The sequence below is a fragment of the Nematostella vectensis genome, chromosome 12 (assembly GCF_932526225.1).
Source record: "Nematostella vectensis chromosome 12, jaNemVect1.1, whole genome shotgun sequence".
Classification (NCBI taxonomy): Eukaryota; Metazoa; Cnidaria; class Anthozoa; order Actiniaria; family Edwardsiidae; genus Nematostella; species Nematostella vectensis.
This window is the reverse complement of record NC_064045.1, coordinates 10,871,085-10,894,346: the sequence shown is the minus strand read 5'-3', so window position 1 is coordinate 10,894,346 and position 23,262 is coordinate 10,871,085. Positions and strand designations below refer to the sequence as shown.

Genomic DNA, 23,262 nt, shown 5'->3' with positions numbered 1-23,262 from the left:
TGAACTATATTATCATGAAAACATATGTCATTGTTGAATACACCGGTCACAGAACTCTTAACGATTTATTTTCGAATACAATATCAAAAGTTATCTTCTCTACCCAAACCGTTCTAAAACTACAATAACATGAGAAAGCAAACACTTATTGTATAATAGACCATGCTTTTAAGAATACAACTTCTTTTACCACAGATAAAAGACACAAACGTCGCGATGAAAAAACATGATATATAATAACGTTTATTAATAATACTGTGATGAGGAGTAAGCTTGGCTTTATCTTTGTGGAAACAATAGGAAACATCATAGTTGGGGAAAAACCACCCTCGGAGATCCAGCGATTCCCTCTTTCACTTAAGAAATAAATACGCGCAATAACCAACTTTAAGGAAAGCTGGCTCAGTGACAAAAGGTGTGGTTCCATGGTTGAAAAACAAGCACCTCTTTGAAAAAAATTGTGCTCCTCCTGATTACGGGGCACACAACTGAGGGCTTGGAGACGTTTTGTTATAATTTAATATATCAAATTATAGAAAAATACTGGATCTTTTACTGTGGCTGGTTGCACTTTATGGTTCGACCAATCCCAGGCTTTCGGTATTGAAAGAATAAAGTCTAATATCTGTAAATAGTAATCAGTGAAAGGTCGTTAGTGAGTCTTGCCAAAGGAAATGTTTCAAAAGGCGGATAATTCCTTTGAGTACCTAGGACTTACGACTTTTTGAAGAAAATCATTTCAATTTGTAGCTTTTGCCCCAGCATTTATAAATAGAACTAGGACGTTAAACAAAATTGTTACAAAGTTGGCCAAAGAGCTTTCATAGCGAGGAAAAAAACGGATGTTCATTCAGACCACCCTGATGAAATATTAAGACAGTGAAGAAACCCCTGAGTTTCCCGGAATGAGGTGGTGTTACCCCTTTAACCAAACAGTATTATTTTGTTAACTTAAAAACTACTGTTTCTTGCATTCTTCAACACACTTCAAGTAATCTTTGACATCATCAGCAGACCCTATGAATATCGGTGCACGCTGATGCAGCGAGGTGGGAACTATATCCAGGATGGGTTGATTGCCGTCAGAGGCCATACCGCCTGCTTGCTCAATGACATAAGCCATGGGGTTGCATTCGTATAGAAGGCGGAGCTTGCCCTCAGGGGCCTTGGTGCTTCCTGGGTACATGAAGATGCCACCATAGATAAGAGTGCGGTGGAGATCGGACACCATGGAGCCTACATAGCGCGCTGCATAAGGGCCTTTACCGTCCTAGAAGAAAATATAAAAACAAATCGTTCCCTCATTAGGTACAAGTACTGGCAAAGACAACAGAACCAGAGAAAGGATTAATCCCAATTCCTCAACCAACATCCACCAACCCTCCAACCTAGTATTCTCATGATCAATTCTTGCTTTTATTTGTAAGGTATTCTTAAGTCATGATCAATTCTTGCTTTTACTTTTAAGGTATTCTTAAGTCATGATCAATTTTTGCTTTTATTTTGTAAGGTATTCTTAAGTCATGATCAATTTTTGCTTTTATTTTGTAAGGTATTCTTAACCCATTGACTCCTGGCTTTTTTGGAGCTGAATTTACAAAAAAAACAGACTGAAAACAGATACCTCCCCCCCTATTCTGAGTTTTATACAGCCCGTCAAAGTCAAACACAGCTGCACCTAGTCAGCGGTATCCAAGCTTTCCAACAGTGCTTTGCGGTCCCCACTTTTAATCCCTCGTCGATGTGCTGAAGCCAGCACAAGTTGATGGTTGCTTGTATTTTTCATAAAAAATACAGCTCTGAGCATATTAGGAGAGTGTCTCAGGACATCATGAAGTCTTTTGGGGCATACTTGAGTGCTTTGCTTATGGATATTTGCAAGCAAAGGTGGATTCATGATGATTTTTTCTTGTTTGGCTTTGCCCGGATGAGAAAATAATTTTCTAATGAATCACCACAGCTCTCCTAAATGGTGTCTTTTCTGAAACCAAATTGATTCCAAAATTGTTTACACTGCTATTCTGGGTCTGTATGACCTGGAATTGATTCGTTTGGCTTCGGGGTGAAAAGACTTCTAAAAAACCATCTGACTTTGGGGAGAGGAGTGTTGACTGGCCCTCCCCTCATGAATTTTCCCCTGGATCTCCCAGAATGCTTTGCAATACGTAAAGATATTTTCGTGGTTGTACAATCCTTCAAGGAATGGACATTGTGTTTTGAGGCCAAGGAAATGTACCTGGAGGATCAGAATAAAGGTATCTATTTGTGTCTTGAGCTGTGTTTGCTGATCTCTCTCCCTTGTGTGGTATTTTGAGCGTTTTATTGAGAGGGGTGATTCTGCTTTTCTCTCCTTGTTCGATTTGAGATTTGTCAAAGAACCTGTGCTATTATTTGGCTTAAGAGTAGATGCCAACACCTTGGTTGGATGCATATCTGCAAGACCATTTATCCCTTAGACTGATGCCTGAGTATCTTCATCTTGTTGTGTTTATTTTGAATTTATGAATTTTTTGGGTTGTGGGTACCTCCCAAAGCTGGTACAGGCCGGTTGAGGGGTCAATGTGTTAAGTCATTACCACCCAATAGCTGATTAGCTTGCTGGTGGCGATTATAAGCCGCTGACGGGCAAATTAGCTACTAATTAGCTGTAACTAGTGGCAACTATTCCAATCAAAGGTTCAGATATAAACCATAAGATTAGAACCAAAACATTTTTTACTTTATTTTATTTTATATTAAGTTTTAGTCTAGTTACCAAGCCAAGATTAACTCACTATTTGCCATTATTTCAATGGAAGTGTGGGTTTCGCAAAGGTCATTGTGTGAGTGTGGGTTTCGCAAAGGTCATTCTACTGAATTTGCAGCACTCTGCCTGGCAGACTCAGTTCGTGTTGACCAAGGTCAGTTGACAGTTGGTATTGGTTGAGGCTGAGGCTCAACAAATGCGAGCAGCTCGCATTGTAGTAAGATCTGCAAGTAGTGACAATGCTATGGACATCCTGAAATGGCCCACATTGTTGGACAGGCGTGATGCGCATATTTTAAAATTAGTTAAGAAATGTTTGAAGGGGCACTGCCCTCAGTATTTTTGTAATTATTTTAGTTATAATAGAAATATCTGAACACGCACTACCTGCCAGGGCAACAAGCTCTATTTGCCTGCAGTAAGGACTGAAATAGTGAAGCGTTTTTTTTACTATCACAGTTGCCATGTCTTTTTTTATAATTCTTAATCCTTAAACATAAATCTATATTTATCTATATATATTTATAAGATAGTATATTATATTTTTATCTTTTAGATCATAGTGTTTAATAATTATATATTTTAGCATATTTGTAGTGACTCAGGGCACCTGTTGATAGCAAGAGATAAATTAGTCATAGCTTCTGATTGAACAACCCTGAGTAATAATAAATAAAGGTTTCTATCTATCTACAAACCTTGGGTGTCTTGAGCTTCTCCATGTACTTCTTCATTGGCTCAAAGAAGTAGCAGGCATTGCCCTCATTGACACTGTAGATGGCCTTGCCTCTAGGCTTCATTCGGATATTGGGTTTCGTCAGCACAAACTCTCCAATCGATGGATCCAGGGTAAATTCATTGACACCATTACCAGTTGATAGGACGATCACAGTAGCACTACCGTACAAGGCGTAACCAGCTGCTACCATGTTCCTTCCTGGCTGAATACCGTCCTGTTGTCCAGGTGAATCATTCGAAATTTTCCTGGCAATACCAAATATAGAACCAATGGAAGCCAGGCAATCAATATTGGAAGAGCCATCAAGTGGGTCAAACCACACAACATATTTGCCTTGTTTTTCAATCTCTACTTCTATCACAGTTTCATTTTCTTCAGAGACTAAAAGGCAGGTTGTGTAGGAAGATCGCAACATGTTGATGAACAGCTCATTCGCAAGCACATCCAATTTCTAAGGAAGAACAATAAGGAGTTTTTGAGTGGTATTACAGCGGAGCCTCGAAATTATATTGCAAGACATAAATGGGACATAAGTTCCATTGTTATATCAATAATATTGTTAAATCTAGATTATTTTTCGCGAACGCCATTTCACGTACACCTCATACTTCTCGTGTTTTGACACATAGAGAGGTCCCATGGGAACTACACGACCGTGCCCCTCCGCACACCCCCAACGAAATGCATAAAGAATAGAACGATAGTAGAACTAGGACAGTCCAGTGCCAATATTGAGACATAAAAAAGATAATGCTGGTTTATCAAATGCATTGCGGTATGTAATAAATACCTGTTGCTGATCACCAGAAATGTTCGTGTCGCCAGCAATGCCAAAAAGACGTGCTATTCCAGCTTTCCTGACGGCAGAAGAAGTTGCCTTCACAGCCGTCATAATTGCGCTCAGTAACTGTGTCAAGTCACCGGTGGCCCCGGGAATTTTCCGCTGCTCGCTCAATACAAAGCGTGTCAGCGTCATGCAATTCGTATCGACCATTTTGCAGAAAGGGAAACACCACAGCACAAGAAGAGAACGCGGAGGCGAACAAAACGTAAAAGCGATCAAATGTTCGACGACGTGTAACAGGTCACGCAATGTCAGCGGTCTGTATGCGTGGAATGCCATGCGCTGGATAATGCCTGGTCGATGTTTTCACTTCCTGTCCCAGGATTTCACATCTTGCATTTTTTAAATTTTCTGTTCGGTTTAGACCTCTTTTCTTAAACAATGACCAAAAAAACTTGATTTTATACCTGTCTATATAACGGATTGCGTCCAGGGGAATTTTCTGATGAAGATTCCTAGAAACCTGTTGCATTTTCCGGGTAAAACAGGAAGCGAAAATGTCCGCTGCCAATCTATGGATTATCGATCGCGAAGGTCGAACTTTTCTTGTAAATCTTCGAGACAATTCATGGACAGAGGTATCCACGCCAGAGTTGGGATCTCGAAACTGTTTTAAGCGCGTCTCTGCAGTTCCACAATGTGCCTGGGCGATCAACGCTAATCAACAACCTTGTTTGTACGTTCATTCAACCGAGGTCGCCATTCGTGTACGCGTGGAAACATGGGAAAACCAGCGATGGGGTTTTATGAATGGATGGTCTGAGAAATCGGTGAGTCAAATACATCAAGTGATGCAACAGGCGCAACCAATAATTATTATATTTGCAAGTTTGTTATTGTTTTGAGGCAGCAGACATATGACTTAGTATTCATAAATAATTAGATAATACGTATAATGCTTTGACCTGCTCCTCAATGTAGCGTTGTTGCTATTGGCACTGCGAAATTGCTTGTGATGTTGTGACAATTTTAAGTATAATAATTTTAAGTATATTAAGTAATTTTAAGAATATTTTAAGTATAATAAATCCACCTTCCCTAAGGGACTGGCCATATGCTGACTTTAAGGAGGTAACACAAAATTTAAAAGAAAAACAGTTGAGTAGCCCAAAAGCCTGCAAAAAAGGTGGACCAAGAAAAACAAATATGTACCTTTCCCATAAAGTTGACAATCCCTAAAAATAGCCTTGTGTTGACAAGATGAAGCATGTAGGCCTAGGTTTTAAAACCTGGGCCTGGATTTGGACCAAGGATCTCTTGCTTAGAGAAGCAAATTACCATTTGGACCATATATCTCTTGCTTTTCAAAATCCCCCCTGAGAGTATTACAAAAAGGTGTTATATAAGTATTGTAATAAGACTATATGACATGTTTAAAATATCTTAAGGGGTCATTAGGGGTATTTTTGTGCTTCTTGAAGAATCAAATTCAAGGTATAAGTTTAGAATTTCCAGTAAAAATTATTTTTTGTGTGATCTTTTAAGGCTGTTGCTGACAAAGTGTTATATTTGTGTAAGTTCTCGCTGGTATTAAATTCTGAAATTCGGTGTAAAAAGGTACAAATATTTGTTGGCTGATCAGCTGCAGGAACAATGAAAATATACAATTTAAAACCCATAATAAAAGATTGCTATCGTCGCCATTATTCACGAAGGATGAAATTTGATATGAATTACAATCTTTTAAAGCCATTAATAGTGATTGTGTAGATCCAGAAATATCCATTACCCCCCCCCCCCCCATTGAGGGGGTCGGAGGTATGACCCCCCACCCCTCTGGAATTTCCAACCCCCTGGAAAAAAAATAAATACAGCAACCATTAAGGAAAAAGGGCATTTCCCCCCCCCCTCCTCCCCCCCCTCTGGAAATTCCTGGGCATTTGAATCCCCCACCCCCCAGGAATTTCTAATCCCCTCCATAGAGGGGGGGAGATGGATATTTTCTGGAACTACACATTCTTAGTTAAGAACTTCCTCTGTCAAGCAACACTAGTTACTGGGATACCTGTGGTAGCCCAGTTGTAAAATGCAACTGTTTTTTTTGTTTATTTTTTGTCGTCTTTCCTAACAACGTGCATTATTGTGCAATGCCCAGGAAGTCCATGCACCATTGTGTGTGTATTTTTTTAGTGTACTTGCTGCGACCTTACTCAGGCCTTTTTCTTACACGAAGTACTGTATCTATGCTAATCTAGCCTCCCCTCATTTCGTCATCGCTGGCCTAGTTACCGCAGAAGGTTTGCACAGCTCTATACTACAAACTCTGTCATGGTCTCCATCTTGGATTTTGTAATTCCACCTCTCAGATCCATATTATTTGTGCAGTAGAAAATGCCAGATTCGCGATTCTATTACTGTAAATTTCACCATAGCTTAATTTTTTTTTTATCAAGTTATTGTGAAAAGTCGTGTTAAACTCGGAATGATTACGGAAAATTTCGCTGTGTTGTACATTAGCGTCGCGTTGAGACCCGTGTAAACTTCAAACTTGCAGTCAATCAAGTCTCAAGACCTTATTTGTGACCTGATTACTCAAGAATGAGCTAAAGGTATTTACCTCACTTTGCTATTCGGAAGTAGATATTTGAATCAGCTGATTAGAACTGTCTACTATATATAAATCGCCATTTTGTGTTTTTTAATAAAGGCTTCTGTTTATTTTTAGAATACATGTTGTTTCCTTTCGATAAGCTTTTCTTTTCTAAAATCAAACCTCTATCCCTCATTGAATGTCATTATATGTTTTCTGGTTAATATTTGCATTAAAAAACTAGAAGTTAAGCTTATACTTTGTCTTCGTAGTGTTTTTGCGCCTGGTAGCTTACTTACTGAAATAATGTTCTAATTCCATGTCCGGTATTCTATACCCCTCTCCTTTGTCTCCAAAAACTGTGTTTGCTAAAAAATATGAAAGCATAAATAGATATTTTTGCTTACTTTGCACGTAAAATAACAAATGCCGTGAACAATGAAAACAATCTATATTGTTATAATTATGGCTCACTTTTGGTGTAACAGCAAATTTACCCCTTATCTTTTGCAAAATTCTACCAAAACGCTTTGCCTTTGGGGAGTAGAGAGCATAACTAGCATAGAGAAGGCACATTCACGTACAGCTAGCATTGTTATTTAAATTCAGAAAATTCTTTTTTGCCCTAATCAGTGTTATGATATGGCATTTACAATGCAACTCAAGATTATATATATATCTTTATTAATTCAAAGGTGTTGATTGCAGAAAAATTTGAGTTTCTTGTGCCATACATGTCTTAACACAGTGAAAGCTTCATGTGATGGAGGAAAAGAACAAAGATTAGACCCTTTAAATGAACCCAGTGATGAGTCATTTGTTAACAATGTCACAAACCAGTAGAGTAATACTTAGGTATGGTTAATAATGCAACAAATGATTGTTTATTCATTTTAGTAAAATGCCTTTTATATAATCTAACAGGCTTAGTCAGGAGTCCTTCAATACATTGTTTGTACCATTGACCTATTTCTGCAAATAACCTTTCCATAGACTGTTTGTTTTTAGGATAATAGAAGGAGCCCACTGTTACAATGAGTGTAAATTACCAATTCTAGGAGATGTCTGGTTCTCAGATTTTGGTACCACAATTCGTTTGCGGGGTTCTACTGTAGCTGGCATGAGTCCCTGAATTCTTATGTAGTCTATCCGATAGAAGATTTAGACTTAGCCACTGTTGTTTTGTATATTCCCTTGGTTATTCTAAATACTTGAATTATATCATAAGACATTTGAGTCCATTTACATTTGTTTAGTTCTCGGCACAAGTACACCATCACTGATGACAGAGACAAACTTTTTTAAAATGGCAGCCAGTTTTGCAGTATCATTTATACGTCAAACACTGTACACGTCAACCCCAACATTCCCCCCTCCAGGTATCCCAGTCAACCCTGCGCGCAGGGTCTAGTTTATTATGAAACATGATTGATCACAGAAAAACTCATGAATTGTGCCTAAATACAGAAAAATGTGTAAGGATCCTCCTTTCTAGCCTTCAAATTGCTTATTCTCAGCAAAAAAAAAAAAAATAAAATAAATAAATAAAATAATAATCCTCCACCTCTCCAGAGATTCAGCTCTGACCGATGGGGCTTCAGCAGTGAAGATGGTCGAACACACTTACCCAAAGAAGACTACAGGGTTCCCTCTGATTACTGGGTGTGGGAAGGAGACTGGTACATTGACAGAAGCATCCAAGGGGATATAGAGGTGATTTTTTATAATATAAGAAGGGATTTTTCTTCTTCTTCTTCTTCTTTTTTTATTACAGGATGTGGCAAAGAAACAGTTGGTGAAACAACAGAGCTATAGCAGGCCTCAAAATATTAGGGGGGACATAGATTTGACATAAACATTGGACATACCATGCCCCTACTTGTCATTTCCTTGGGGGTGGGCATGTGCCGACCTCCCCTCTGTGCCCTATCCCCCGCTACAGCCCTGACCAACAAAAGCGTGCAGTAGTGAGGAGAGAGGTGATATCATGAAAACAAGGAACCATAGTTCTGAAATGTTCAAGATTCGGGAAATACTTATTACTGTATACAATGTACAATAAAAAGGTATGCTTGGATGTGATTATTATGTATTATTTGATTTGGAGGGCTGGCAGTATGCTATTGACTTCCCAAGAAAGTACTACTCTGAGCAGTCCAGATCATCTTGTGTGCGACGCAGGTGCTGGGCCAGATACTGCAAATTTGACGGCTTTGACAGATGGTTGTTGGTAAGTGTACAGGAGATACATGTTCCCTTACAGTACATTACCCTAAATATACTTATTATGTACATACATACGAAATAACAGGGATATAAAAAAGGAAAAATAAGAAAACATAAAGAAAAGCTATCTTAAATTTTGTGAAAAAAATAGTTGAATGAAAAAATCTCCCTGCTCTTGAGCTTCTTTTTAACAATTATTTACCTATTCACCTACAATAAAAGGTAGTGAGACTGAAATCTGCTGTACTGTGTTTACCCCCATGTCAAATGCACACTTTTATGTATAATATATGCCTTGATTTTCAAGGTTAATTTTACAGAAAATACTTTTTCTCAAATTTATTTTGTGGGATTTTAAGATTTGAAAATTATTTCTTTCCCAGATACCTGGGATAAGTGAAGACCCTATAAAAGAGCCCTTTCAGGACCTTGCCATTGGTGGGTCTGCTATTCCTGGTGTAGATCCCAGCTACTTGGCCGTTTGGGCAGTGACTTTTCATGGAAAGGTGAAGTACATATATAATGCTGTTCATTCTATAGAATGTGACTTTTCATGGAAAGCTGAAGTGCATATATAATGCTGTTTATTCTATAAAATGTGACTTTTCATGGAAAGCTGAAGTGCATATATAATGCTGTTCATTCTATAGAATGTAACTTTTCACGGAAAGCTGAAGTACATATATAATACTGTTCATTCTATAGAATGTGACTTTTCATGGAAAGCTGAAGTACATATATAATGCTGTTCATTCTATAGAATGTGACTTTTCATGGAAAGCTGAAGTACATATATAATGCTGTTCATTCTATAGAATGTGACTTTTCATGGAAAGCTGAAGTGCATATATAATGCTGTTTATTCTATAGAATGTGACTTTTCATGGAAAGTTAAAGTATAGTGCTGGTACTTGTACTTTTATAGGAAGTGAATTTTTCATGCCTTTATTTTTGCCTTCTTTGGTTTCTGGTGATGTTGTTTATTTAAAAACACTCATCCCCCTTTCTTTGTCTCAAGGTTGTGCATAGAACAGGTATAAAGGACACCAACCCTGAAGGTGACAAGTGGATACAAGTGGCTTCTCCTCCAGGCTCCATCATTCAGCTGTCAGTCAGTCGGACAGGGGCTGTCTGGGGGATCACATGGGAGGGGCTTGCTGTTGTGCGCACTGGCATCACCTATGATAACTTGACAGGTACTGTTGCTTGACAAAGATGTGTGTAGTCTCCTGAGTTTTTTTTTGTAACTCTCAACCATGCATAAATCCATGCGTTGTAGAGGCATCATGGTTATTAGGTTGTGTTATTAACAGTTGTGTGGTGAGGGGTGTGGATGCAAGGGGCGCCCACAACCCCACCATCTTGCAAACCCCACCCCTCCCCCCAGCAAATCCTGGGTGTGTGACTAATATTCTTTTAAAGGCCCATAAGCAACCAAGCCTACATCAGATCGAGGCTCTATTTTAGCGCTGCGCTAAAATAAAAATTGTTTCAACCTTTTAAGAAACCTTTTCTATCGTTGTTAAAATCGTGTTAAAACCATCGAAATGCGGCTCAAAGTTTTAAATAGTCATTACTTTATCGTTTTACAACAATACCTGGAAAATAATTCTAAGATTTATCTATATGCTGGCATTTATGCAATTTCAATATGAAACCACCTCGAGCCGAAGGCCGAAGTTCACGGGAAATTGAAGTATGTAAAAGGTTCATGAAACTTAATTAATCGTTAACTGCCGTCCAAGAACAATACAAAATCTCTTTTGCATTTTATGAGTATATTTAACACAAGATGAAAACAATCTTCGCTTTTTTTTTGTGTTCGTTTCGACTACAAAGGAAGTTGAGTTTAGTATTTCCGGAAGTTTTTCAGACTCTGAGCCACTCATTCACATATAGAGGGAAGGAAAATAGTCTCACCACTGTTAATAAGCGCCTTCTCCAGGTGTAGCTTAAGCCGGTTGGCAATCATGGCTCCAACGAAGGGACTCTCTGTGACCTCCTTCGCGCTGTTTGACGACCGGAACAAATAACCATGCATTGCTTGGTCGTTTCTTCGTTACGTTATGTTCTTGTCTTCCTAAATACTGGCTTTCTTCACTGGGAAAAACAAGATGAAATACGCACCTTGAGGGTGTTGTGAATAATTATGTGTATTATAGTCCTCCAATCAAATCACTCGCAAGACAATGGCGCTATTTCAAAACAACAACAATCGCTTTGGTTGCCAATGGGGCTTTTATTTTACTATAGTATAATACAAGGCTTCTTTTTCTGCATAGCTTTGCAGTACTGTGGTCACAAAATGACATCAGTTTGTGTATTTCCCCATATTTTTAACACTTAATTCCTGCTGTATCTGCACTATCAGCTTTTTGGAATTAAGAATAACAACTATGAAGATATTAATAACAGTGGAACCCTCCTGTTATAGAAGAATCTTTGAATTATGAAATAATTGATATATAATTACAGATGCTCTGGTTGGTCTAATTGGAGCACTTTTATAGTGTTATACAGGTCATTCACTATGAAAAAAAAATGAAAAGGGGGCGAATCACTCGACCTGCTCCAGTTATCTGATCTTGAGTTCTCCTGAAAATAAGCATCTCTGTTCTAAAAACGCTATGAAGGCTTTCAAAGATTACATTCTTTAAAGAAAATAATATTCTTCTACCACCTGTAGGTGTTTCTCTGTTTTAAAAACATTGAAATTTTTTAGGAAGCGACTGGGCACAAGTTAGTCCGCCATCCATCTCTACAAACCCTGAGGCAAACCAACTGCTGCAGGTATCCGCAGGGGTGAACAGCATCTGGGGCCTCACCAAGGATGGGCAGGTACTGTACATACTAACTGACATGTCAGTGATTGATGGCTGTCACCCAAGTGGGGGGGGCAGGGGGAGGGGGAAAAGAACTTTTTCCCCCCTCTCCCCCTGCCCCGCCCATCCCTCCCGCTGCGGAGCACATTATCTAAGATGGCAGCTGGGTTGTTTGAACTTTTCGGGATTCGGGGTTTTCGTGCCGAAAAAACTATCAAAGCCTGCAGTTAGGCTAGATGTGAGGTGATTTCCACATACTGTAGTTTGGCTTGGTATTACTTCCTGCTCATGATCAAGAGATTCTCAATAGCAGCTTTGCCTTCAGAAGCCCCTTATCATTTTTTTTTATAGAGTCAATGATTGGGTATTGCTGTTATCTTTATTTAATTTACTTTCGAGAATTTCATGACTCATTTATCAATAATGGAAAGGTGGCATTTTTTTTTCTGTATGCCTGCTTCCCCTTAAGAAAATCCTTGCTATCTCCCTGATGTTTTGCACCAGGTGTGGTTCAGAAAAGGAGTGAATACTGGGTCCGCTGGTAGCTCTACTAAGGACACTACTGGCTCATCCTGGATTCAGATGGTGGGCCGGTTCCTGCTAATAGCTGTGGCACCAAATGATCAGGTAAATCATGGGCGATAGGAAACAGCAGCTTACTGGATGGTTATGGTGATGGTGCTGGTGCTGGTTATGGTGATGGTGATGGTGATGGTTTTGGTGATGGTGCTGGTTGAGGTGATGGTGATGGTGATGGTGATGGTGATGGTGATGGTGATGGTGATGGTGATGGTGATGGTGATGGTGATGGTGGTGATGGTGGTGGTGATGGTGGTGATGGTGGTGGTGGTGGTGGTGGTGGTGGTGGTGGTGGTGGTGGTGGTGGTGGTGGTGGTGGTGGTGGTGGTGGTGGTGGTGGTGGTGGTGGTGGTGGTGGTGGTGGTGGTGGTGGTGGTGATGGTGATGGTGATGGTGATGGTGATGGTGATGGTGGTGGTGGTGGTGGTGGTGGTGGTGGTGGTGGTGGTGGTGGTGGTGGTGGTGGTGGTGGTGGTGGTGGTGGTGGTGGTGGTGGTGGTGGTGGTGGTGGTGGTGATGATGATGGTGATGGTGATGGTGATGGTGATGGTGATGGTGATTGATGGTGCTGGTTGAGGTGATGGTGATGGTGATGGTGTTGATGGTGATGGTGTTGATGGTGATGGTGATGGTGGTGTTGATGGTGATGGTGATGGTGGTGTTGATAGTGATGGTGGTGGTGATGGTGATGGTGATGAAAATGGCGATGGTGACGGTGACAGTGGCGGTGGTGATGGCGACGGCGATAGCGATGGTGATGGTGACAGTGATGATGATGGTGATGCTAATGGTGATCGATGATGACAATTAAGTTGATGACGTCATTGATAATGATGATGATGTTAAAGGCGATACTGATGCCTTGAAAATTTTACTCTTTCTGTTGCAGGTATTTGCTTTGAGTACCTGTGGGGATCATCTCTACTTCAGGACTGACGTAAAACCAGATGAGCTTAGTGGTCGTCAGTGGAGGATCATCAAGACAAGTAGATCCCATGATATTGATAGCAGCACATCTACTGTCAGCTCACTAGACAGCCAGGGTCAGTAAGGATTAAGAAATTATAGTTATCAATTATAAAGCCAGTTGTAACATGCTCGCATTTACTCAATGATTTCAGTGCAAGGAACTCCGTCTTGCATTACTAAAGCTCCCACCTCTAGGTAGCTAGCCCATGGCCAGACTAGATTGGGGGGGGGGGGGAAGAAGGTAGCGGCCACGAGTTGAAAGATCACCAAATTGTGCACGAAAAACACTGGAAATAATCCTGCGAGTACTAGGCTTAGCCCACTCTTTCCTTTCCTCTTATCTATTCTTCTTTTTCATCTTCATTCCTTTGTATGTTTTCTCTTTTTCCTTTTCTCTTGACTCCCTAGACTCATTTACCCAGAAGACCTTGGGGACAAGGTTGCTACAGTGAAACCTCGTTTTTTTAAGGATACCGCAAGAATAGAATCCTCAGTACATTTTCTGTAAGTCTCAATCCCCTTAAAAAGGTTACCCCTAAGAATTGTGTTAGTCAGTTATACTGTATTGGAGGTGTACATATCGAGGTTTTGCTGGATTTCCATTGCTTATAGATTCTGATGAAGGTTATGGCGGAAGTCCTCGTCACTCTACCCTTCCTCGCAACATCGAGTTTCTCACGTGGGTTGCCTGTGGTGCGTGTGACGTAGACGCCTCGTTTTTCAACGATAACCACCGCGGACTCCTGTCCTCGGTAAGCAGCATGAGCATCAGCAACCTGGCCTTCCGTGACGCGGCGTGGAGGAATGACGTGCTTGTGGCGCTGAGGTCACGTGATCTTAAGGAAGTCAACGCTTTTGAGTCGTACGAGGAAGCTGTGTCGCAGGTATTATATTACAGACTACAAATTTTGCTTTTGAGTTTACAGTTCATATTCTCGACCGTGTAGTGTTTTACAGCATTCGACCAAAATATGCTATATGGTTGATTAACTACTCCTTTATTTTTGTCCACTCCTTTTTTTAAGTTTTTTTTTTTGCAAGAAAACCTCCAAAATAACCACCCACGATTGAATTTTACTACTTTATTGACGATATTTTATTGAAAATGTCTCGGTCATTGCCGATGGAAATGTATCTTTGAGATCATAAAATGGCGGCGTGATTGGCCATCTTTAACTGTAAACGAACTAACTTTGAACTTGATTTGTATGTATGGCCACAATTTTCGTATAACTTGGGATAAATTGTTTTGCTTGTAATTGTTTAAAGATATGTTTTATGTACTTTAACTTATTCATCCGTTATGGGGAAAATGCAGGCATTTGTAACGGGACAATAATACATAAAGCATGTGATTTTTTTTATTTTAATTTAAAGCATATGATGTTTGAAACTTTTTCCCGTATCTTTGATTTAATGTGCTCCCCCCTGACTCCCCTTAAATACTGTACGTCTCTGGACATTAACATTCTACATCTCGCTGTGTGTTAGGACTCTAGCTTTTTTTACTGACCCCTGATTGTGACCATATTAACACTGATGCCCGCTGTGTAGCTATTTATTGACCCGTAATTGTGAATCTGTAACACTTGCGTTCTACATCCTAACTTCCACTGTGTGTTAGGGCTCTTGGTCAAAGAAGATCCGTTGCCAGATGCTTGTGGACGCCAATTTCAACTTGTGGTGCGACTGCGTGATCAAGCTCGACCAAGGCTGCAAGGAACGCCACGGTGCACTGCTCTGTTATTACGAGAAGACATCAAGCCACCTCACGTACGGCGAAATGAGGATCCCTCTAAACGAGATCAAATGTGTCTGCATCGTCTCAAAATTGGCACGCAGCAACTGCTTCGCGGTACATACCCCGGTCCGCACATTCGAGCGAAACCCGCTTGTCATAGCTATGGGGTCAGAAAAGGACCTCAATGACTGGGTAACAACCCTTTCTACTTCTTCCGCTAGGGCCAATAGCAGTGAAGGGCCCGCTCCTTATAAGGCGCTATGGGCTATTACGTCATGCGGGGACGTGTTCGTAAGCCACGCCCCCGTGTCTGAGGCGGAACAGCCTAGTCATCAATTTTGGCACCAAATCGGTGGTCATTTGCGCCATGTCGAGGCTGGAGTTAGCGGAGTCGTGTGGGGGATTGGGTTCGATGGCGTGCCGTATGTGTACTCTGGGGGATACGGTGGGGGGATTTTTCCCGGATTCGCTAGTAGCACCTCCTGTATTTATAATCAAGAGGATTGTGACATACATTATATCTACGAGAACCAGCGCTGGAATCCTATAGAGGGGTTCTCCGACAGGTGAGAGCTTGAAACATTAATAGTATATTTGTCAGACTTGTATAAAGAATATTTTGCCGCAAAAAAAAAATAATGCATTTCAGATACACATAAATCCACTTGATACACTGTAACTCCAGAACACCATTTTCTATGGATTATGAGCTTTTTGTGCAACACGTGAAATGGTTTTTATCACTGGGAATAATAACGTTGGCAATCGTATGAAGTTATTCTTTACTTGATCGTCTTTGAGCAGTGGGGGTTCAATAGGGCTGAAGATTAAGCAAATTCAAATGATTAAGAGGCTCGATGATACAATGTAATTTGTCCTCCTGGATCAGCCCATTGTCGAAGCACTTCACGAGGACGACTCGGTACTTCACGGGGATGATTCGTTACTTCACAAGGATAAATCGGTACTTCAGGAGGGCGACTCGGTAATTCACGAGGATGCCTCGCTACTTCACGAGGATGACTCGGTACTTCACGAGGATGACTCGGTACTTTACGAGAATGACTCGGCACTTCACGAGGATAACTGTGTTCTTCACGAGGGCGACTCGGTACTTCACAAGGGTGACTCGATACTTCACGAGGATGACACGGTACTTCACAAGGATGACTCGGTACTTCACGAGAATGACTCGGTACTTCACGAGGATGACTCGGTACTTAACGAGGATGACTCGGTACTTCACGAAGGCAACTTGGTATCACACGAGGGTGACTCGGTATCACACAAAGGTGACTCGGTACTTCACGAAGGCGACTCGGTATCACACAAAGGTGCATCGGTACTTCACGAAGGCGACTCGGTATCACACGAAGGCGACTCGGTACTCCACGCAGGCGACTCGGTATCACACGAGAGTGACTCGGTATAATACGAGGGTGACTTGTTACTTCACGAAGATGACTCGGTACTTCACGAGAACGACTCGGAATCACACGAGAACGAGTCGGTACTACACGAGGATGACTCGGTACCTATCACGAGTGCTTCAAAAGTACCACTAGTGAGGGACTGTATGTCATTCCTTAAAAACTGCCACCATTCGTGAGGTATCACGAAGAGGTTGAAATCTAACTTAGATGCATCCTTATTTCGACCGTCAAACCCTAACACAGCTTTTACAACTTAATTCCAGGCGTCTTCCGAGTGACCGTTGGGTGTGGAGCGACAAGAGCGGTGTCTACGAGCGCACGAAGGAGGGATATACATTACCCTCCAGTCAGTGGCACTGGACCAACCAATGGCAGGTTGACACGCGTCCGGGGATAACCGACAAGGAGGGCTGGCAGTACGCGGTGGACTTCCCGAGGTAACGAGCTTATCACGTGCCATCCAAGAGTACGGACTTTTATTTAATACAAGGCCCTAGCAGGGGGTAGGGAATTGGGGCAAAATATTCAATATTTTCTTGATGTTTTTGTATCGTGCCCCCTAGCATTTCGAGGCTTGCCAGGGCACTGTGATAGTTATTTACTTATGATTCTTACATGGATCGCTGGGTTTCCGAGCACGTGGCGAATCTCGCAGTTGTTCCTCTTCAAACCTTGCTAAAAGCCGTTATAAGGAAAAGCGTGCAACGTCCTTCTTCAACATAAAGCCCCCCCATCAAACAAAGGCCCCCAAAGACACGAAGAATTAAAAAAATGCTTATTTAAAGAATGTCGATCACCCAGTTCTATGTTATTGTTTATCATTTAAAATCATAAAGCGGTTTATTCGGAAGAAAACTTCGGAAGAAAAATAACAATCTACGAATGAAGTTATTGACGATATTTGATTGAAAATATCCCGCTTGAATTAGCCGATGGAAATGGATGCTTGTGTGATTCGTCGTTGAGCGGGAGCATAAAATGGCGGCGTGATGGACCTTCTTCGAGAATCAGGACATTGTTTTCGCGCCGGCTTTATGGCCAGTTCATGTGATTCTATTGTTACGTGTCATAATCAGCACACTCGTGGCATGCCATTTGTAATTTACACGTTATTGTTTTCTCATGTATTTACGGATAATGTTATTTTTAGGCAGTACCACCCGGAGAAGTTTTTGAATGACTTCGTGAGAAGAAGGAAGTGGAAAAGGTAAGATACATTGGACCCTCTTAAAAGCGACCGTAAAACCACCCCCCCCCCCCCGTACCATTATTCATACAGACAATATATTGCATACCTCCATTAAGACCAACTAACGGACGTAGTTTCTACGCTGCAATCATTAACGCTTTAACGCGAGTTAACGCTTGGTTGAGCAAGCTTATAGAACCACGGGAGACGCTACATCTGTATCATCAACTTTAGTACGAAATTTGTAAACCTCAGTGACATTATTTGCAGGTTTGCAGAAATAACTGGCACACTTGACATGACGGAAAAACCTGGAAAACGCGCAATTCCAGATATAGAGAGAAGACACAATTACTTACAATGGCTATAGGTTCCTTGTTCTACGGACTGATTTTCAAAACAAAAATAACGTGAGGCCGAAGTGCACATAACCAGAGTTTGGCTTTTTAAGATAATTTTTCCTTGATCATTATTGCCCTGTGTATCAGTTCAGGGACGAAAAGCTCAAATTTCAATGACACTTTACAAAAAGTCGCATCAATTTAAAAAAGGTCGCACTTGATATTTTGTTTGCTATAAGTTACTGTGTACTCAGAGAAATTCTCCGCCTTATTCGATGTGAAATGGGCTTATTAGAAGCGTCCCGTCCGGGTTTTTTTCCGTCATGTCGGCACACTTTAAACTACTTAGGACACACTATGCCAGCGTTTTGTCTGTAGCGCTTGAGTATCAGCTACTGTTTTAGTGCTTGAAAACTTACACACATCACTAACTAGGGGCGGCGGAATGGTCCCGTGGGGGGGGGGGGGGGAATGTTGGTGGGGAGGGGTGGGTAGTGGTTTTGGGTGGGTGGTGTTTCAATTTCTTAAGCGCTATTTATGAGAACGCGGGGGATAACCTAGGTTTTTTGAACGGCATTTTAACAACAAATTTGTTGTCGGTTGCGTATGAACGGCTTGAAACCCGTTAGTTTAAATAACGTTCATATCTAAAGAAACATCCGCTCAGGCGCCCCCACCCCCTGCCCCTCCCCTCCCGCCACCCCTGCTACCAAACACTCTATTTAGCGTGAGTGGCATAATCTCGCGCAGCATGTAGCCTACGACATGTTTCATAGTTTAGCTAACCAAATCTTGTAGCTGAGACACCAAAGTGTTTTCTCGAATAACAAGAAACGTTACTCTGTCGCCGGCTACAAAATTTAAAGGGTGATACAATTTTCTTGGCATTGTTAAACTGAGAAAAATTCAGAAAATATGTTGAACGTTACATGTCGTGCGCGACGTGTTTCCTACAATGGCTGTGAAAAAGTGTTATTTTTTTCCGTATGACTTACCAGGCGATGTAAGCTGACAACAAGTGGCCCTTGGCTTCCAGTGACTCCATCTGTCAAGCTAAGAGATGTGACGGTCCAGATTAAGCCCCTGAAGAAACCTAACGAGTGTGTGTCTGTTTGGGTGGTCGGTAGCAAGGGAGATGTACTCTACAGACACGGGGTCACCAACGAATGTCCACAGGTAACTAGTCGCTAATGGACAAGTGTGTTTCTGTCTGGGTGGTCGGTAAAAATGGGGGTCATTGACAAATGTCCACAGGTAACTAGTCGCTTATGGACAAGTGTGTGTCTGCCTGGGTGGTCGGTAAAAATGGGGTCATTGACAAATGTCCACAGGTAACTATTGGCTAATGGACAAGTGTGTTTCTGTCTGGGTGGTCGGTAAAAATGGGGTCATTGACAAATGTCCACAGGTAACTAGTCGCTTATGGATAAGTGTGTGTCTGCCTGGATGGTCGGTAGAAAAAAGGTCATCGACACAACGTCAAATGTGTGCTAAGGAAATACATGGATGTATTTCTTTAATGTCTTCTGTCTGAATATATTTTAGGGTAATTTGCGAGTATCCATTAAACACCCAGTATTACCTTAAAGTTAAAGGTACTGTAGAAGTAAACGAATCTGTTTGCTTAACTCGAGATTTTGGTCCGCAGGGCAAGTCGTGGGAGCACGTGATCACAGATGTCCCATTTGTTAGTATTTCCATTGGGGGCAAGGGGCATGTCTGGGGCGTTGCCGAGGATGGTACTGCCTACTTTCGGGCAGGATTCGAAGAGAACAAGATTACAGGTAAAAATAAGACATGTCTGAAAAGCAGGACAATGGAATGATAAAGACTCCTGATAATCTAGGTCCTGTTATTATCTTGCTGTGTTTACTCTCGACTTGTCGACTTGTCTCGACTGTTTTTGTTAGGGATCCGATGATTAAGCCTTGTATATGTTAGGTGCCGGTGATTAAGCCTTGTATATGTTAGGGTCCCGGTGATTAAGCCTTGTATATGTTAGGGGCCCGGTGGTTTCATATCAGCGAGCGTCCGCCATTACTCGTACAAGTCTCCGCTGGAGCTTCGTCAGTGTGGGCTCGCGATAAAGATGGTAAGATCTACAGAACTTATTTCCTTCAAACGAATTCATAATTGTCCGATGATGATCAGGGCATCTGTATATACCAGGTAGAGGTGCCCCTTCACCAGGTAGTATCAAGAAGTCTTGTTCTCAAATAAGCAGGATCCCCAGGGTCGTGTTTTTCTTTTAAATCGTAGAAAAATGGCCTGTTTTACAAAATATTTTCTTAATGTTTCTGTATCGCCCCCTCTCCCACGCCCTATATTTATGTAAAGGCCTGCTTTACAGCTTTCAGGGCGCTAGAAGAAGAATTAACGATAAAAAGTTGATTTGTAGGAGGAGGCGTAGCAAGGATTTTTTTCATTAATCTAAGCTTGCTGCCAAAAAGAAAATCTGAGTTTCTGTAGTACCCAAATACGTATTGACCATATCAATCAATGGCTGTCGTTGTTCTAAATGGTCTAAAAGAGACTGGGGCGAGCGCCCGGGAGACCTGTGATATTCTGAAACGTTAGGGACTAGGCTTCATTTCCAAGATGGCTGCCGGCAAAATCGTAGTAAACACGAATTCCTGCAAGTTTACGTGAAAATTCTCGATTTACAAAGCTCTAGAGCGATAAAAAAGCGATAAATGTGATTGAAGCGGACTCCCAAATATGGTATGTAATGCCTAATGACCGGGCGAGCTAGAAAAACGACAGTTTTTAAAACAAGATTGACTAATATGGTCTAGAGGGCTATACCCACCCCCCCCCCCCCCCCCCCCACCCCCTCAACAGTCCGAGTGCGATTCTGGGAAAAACAGCGTGCCCTCCCCACAGCACCCAACTGTAAATAATGTTGCTGGATATTATCATAAATTCAGTTTATTTAGTGTGTTTGTAGTTGTATTCCTTTTTGTATTGTATTGTTGTATTCCACTTTGTAGTTAAATGAAGAAACATGATAACATTGTCATTTAAGTTATAATGTATACCTGTGTGTCAGGGACGATATGGTTTCGAGTTAACGTGACGGACACTTTTCCGGAGGGCACGGCATGGAAGCTCCAACAGGGCATTGTGTCGCACATCTCTGCGGGCCCCAAGGACCAAGTAAGTGAAAACCATTTGTTATATTTGTCACGCTAGATGATGTGTCATGCTAGATGATGTGTCACTCCGGATCGCATTTTTCACTCATTGCTGCATTTGTCACATTGGGACGCACAAGAAACGCTCTTGTCGCCTTTGTTACACTAGGGCGCCTAAGTCACGCTCGAGGCCGAATTTTACACCCAAAGACACACAAGTCACGTTCGAGGTCGCATGTTTCACAGTAAGACACACAAGTCACGCTTGAGGTCGCATTTGTCACTACGTCGCATGATTTCACAAGTAATCCGCTTCCTAGCAAGTATCACGCGCAGATGTGGCTAGTTCATTCACCAATCATTGTTATTTCCAGGTTTACATGTGTCACGCGGGATCCATCGAGAAGCGTTACAAAGTCACGCAAGATAACCCCATTGGGGTTGGGTGGGAAATTACGTTGCCGGTAGGTTTTCGAGATCTCGCCAACTAGCATTATACTGCTGAGTCTGTTTTCACTCTTGGACCTTTTATTTCTTCGACCTCCTCCTATCCTTATCGTTACCACTTTCATACCACACCACCCGTCTTTTACGCACATGCTACATGCACGCATCTTTCGGACCTATTTTTATTTTCGTCTTTATATAACTCCCCCATTTCCATGACTTCTCTAGACCAATTGGAATGTGCCCTTTGTCCATATATGGTCATTATGTTTATATAATTTCTCTGTTTCCTCTACTTCTCGGGAACACTGGTGGAATGTCTGTTTGTCTATATATGGTCATCATGTTTATGTAATTCCTCTATTTCCATGACTTCTCAGGACCACTGGTGGAATGTCTTTTGTCCATATATGGTCATCATGTTTATATAATTCCTCTATTTCCATGACTTCTCGGGACCACTGGTGGATTGTCTGTTTGTCCATATATGGTCATCATGTTTATATTATTCCTATATTTCCATGACTTCTCAGGACCACTGGTGGAATGTCTTTTGTCCATATATGGTTGTCATGTTTATATAATTCCTCTATTTCCATGACTTCTCAGGACCACTGGTGGAATGTCTGTTGTCATTGTCTATATATAGTGATTATATATTATATAATTCCCCTGTTTCCATGACTTCTCAGGACCACTGGTGGAATGTCTGTTGCCGTGGGGACCCTCCAGATGTCCTAAGTGAAGTAGACGAAGGGGAGGAGGTGGCAGAAAGCCCTCTCCTCTTGAAGGTCGACTCCCTGCAAAACAAGTTAGACCTGAGTAACATAGATATTTATAGCTCCTATAGTGAAGACACGGTGGAAATGAGTTTCTCCGACGATGACTTTGACAGTGCAACAGCTGTGCGTGTCTGATGCCAAGTCTACTAAAGGCCATGTCACACGAGGAAATTGGTCCTGTAATTTGCACTTCAGGGCCCGTCCACACTAACACGGATTCGTTTGGATTCGTATACTTTTTGATACGTTTAGGCCTTCCGTCCACACTTACACGCGCGCTGGATCCAGCGAATCCGGATACTTTTGAATCCGTGTTATTGTGGTCGACCCCTTCAATTTTTGTTGCGTTGCGAGCTACAAGAACGTGATTCGTGTAGCGCGTGCAAAGCAAAGCGCATGCAACAATTGTCGTCTGTGAAGGGCTTGGCGGCTCAGCGGGCGCCCGCACCTTTTAAATGCTAGAATGACAAAATGACGGCTAACAGCCACTTTTCAGGCTTGAAGCAAATGGTACATCTCGTGGTATTTTTATATATACTCAAAAGAGATTTATGATCGAAGGAGTAATAATGCACCAATATTGAGACGGTGTCTCAATAGTTTTAATAGTTTTCATATGTCATAAATTAGCGAATTATTTACAATCAAACATTTATATAGATAGCAGAATGAATTTGGATTTTATTACTTATACCTTTTCGCCTTTTCATTAAAGAGCTAAACGTACTTGTTGTACTTGT

General features: G+C 41.4%; 2 protein-coding genes across 3 annotated transcripts; one reads left to right on the top strand and one right to left on the bottom strand.

The window, feature by feature from the left end:
* Positions 1-46: 46 nt before the first annotated feature.
* LOC5506107 (fructose-1,6-bisphosphatase isozyme 2) lies at positions 47-4,605 on the bottom strand. The gene is made up of 3 exons (XM_001626785.3): positions 4,276-4,605; positions 3,445-3,936; positions 47-1,270 (listed from the first exon to the last, which is right to left on the bottom strand). Exons 1-3 carry the CDS (start codon positions 4,477-4,479, stop codon positions 959-961), a joined length of 1,008 nt encoding a protein of 335 aa, XP_001626835.2. The 5' UTR covers positions 4,480-4,605; the 3' UTR covers positions 47-958.
* Positions 4,606-4,629: 24 nt separating this feature from the next.
* On the top strand, positions 4,630-23,248 carry LOC5506117 (tectonin beta-propeller repeat-containing protein 1-like). Of its 2 annotated transcripts, none has more exons than XM_048719751.1 (18): positions 4,630-5,099; positions 8,432-8,572; positions 8,967-9,089; positions 9,469-9,591; positions 10,104-10,281; positions 11,808-11,923; positions 12,412-12,534; positions 13,376-13,529; positions 14,068-14,339; positions 15,080-15,762; positions 16,893-17,066; positions 17,780-17,836; positions 19,158-19,335; positions 19,808-19,943; positions 20,162-20,251; positions 21,209-21,315; positions 21,668-21,757; positions 22,433-23,248. In XM_048719751.1, the coding sequence occupies exons 1-18, from the start codon at positions 4,827-4,829 to the stop codon at positions 22,655-22,657; spliced, it is 3,243 nt and encodes a 1,080-aa protein (XP_048575708.1). In that variant the 5' UTR covers positions 4,630-4,826; the 3' UTR covers positions 22,658-23,248. The 2 variants fall into 2 exon arrangements, with proteins under 2 accessions (XP_048575708.1, XP_048575709.1); XM_048719752.1 differs by lacking the exon at positions 22,433-23,248 and adding an exon at positions 22,121-22,186.
* Positions 23,249-23,262: the final 14 nt, after the last annotated feature.

Bases quoted from the DNA above. Each gene is read 5' to 3' on its own strand.
- LOC5506117 (XM_048719751.1), top strand. From the start codon at position 4,827: ATGTCCGCTGCCAATCTATGGATTATCGATCGCGAAGGTCGAACTTTT. The intron at 13,530-14,067 runs GTCAGTAAGGAT...CATTGCTTATAG, and splicing joins CAGCTCACTAGACAGCCAGG to ATTCTGATGAAGGTTATGGC. The intron at 19,336-19,807 runs GTAACTAGTCGC...TTTGGTCCGCAG, and splicing joins TCACCAACGAATGTCCACAG to GGCAAGTCGTGGGAGCACGT.
- LOC5506107 (XM_001626785.3), bottom strand. From the start codon at position 4,479: ATGGTCGATACGAATTGCATGACGCTGACACGCTTTGTATTGAGCGAG. The intron at 3,937-4,275 runs GTATTTATTACA...GTTCTTCCTTAG, and splicing joins TTTCTGGTGATCAGCAACAG to AAATTGGATGTGCTTGCGAA. The intron at 1,271-3,444 runs GTTTGTAGATAG...ATTTTCTTCTAG, and splicing joins AGAAGCTCAAGACACCCAAG to GACGGTAAAGGCCCTTATGC.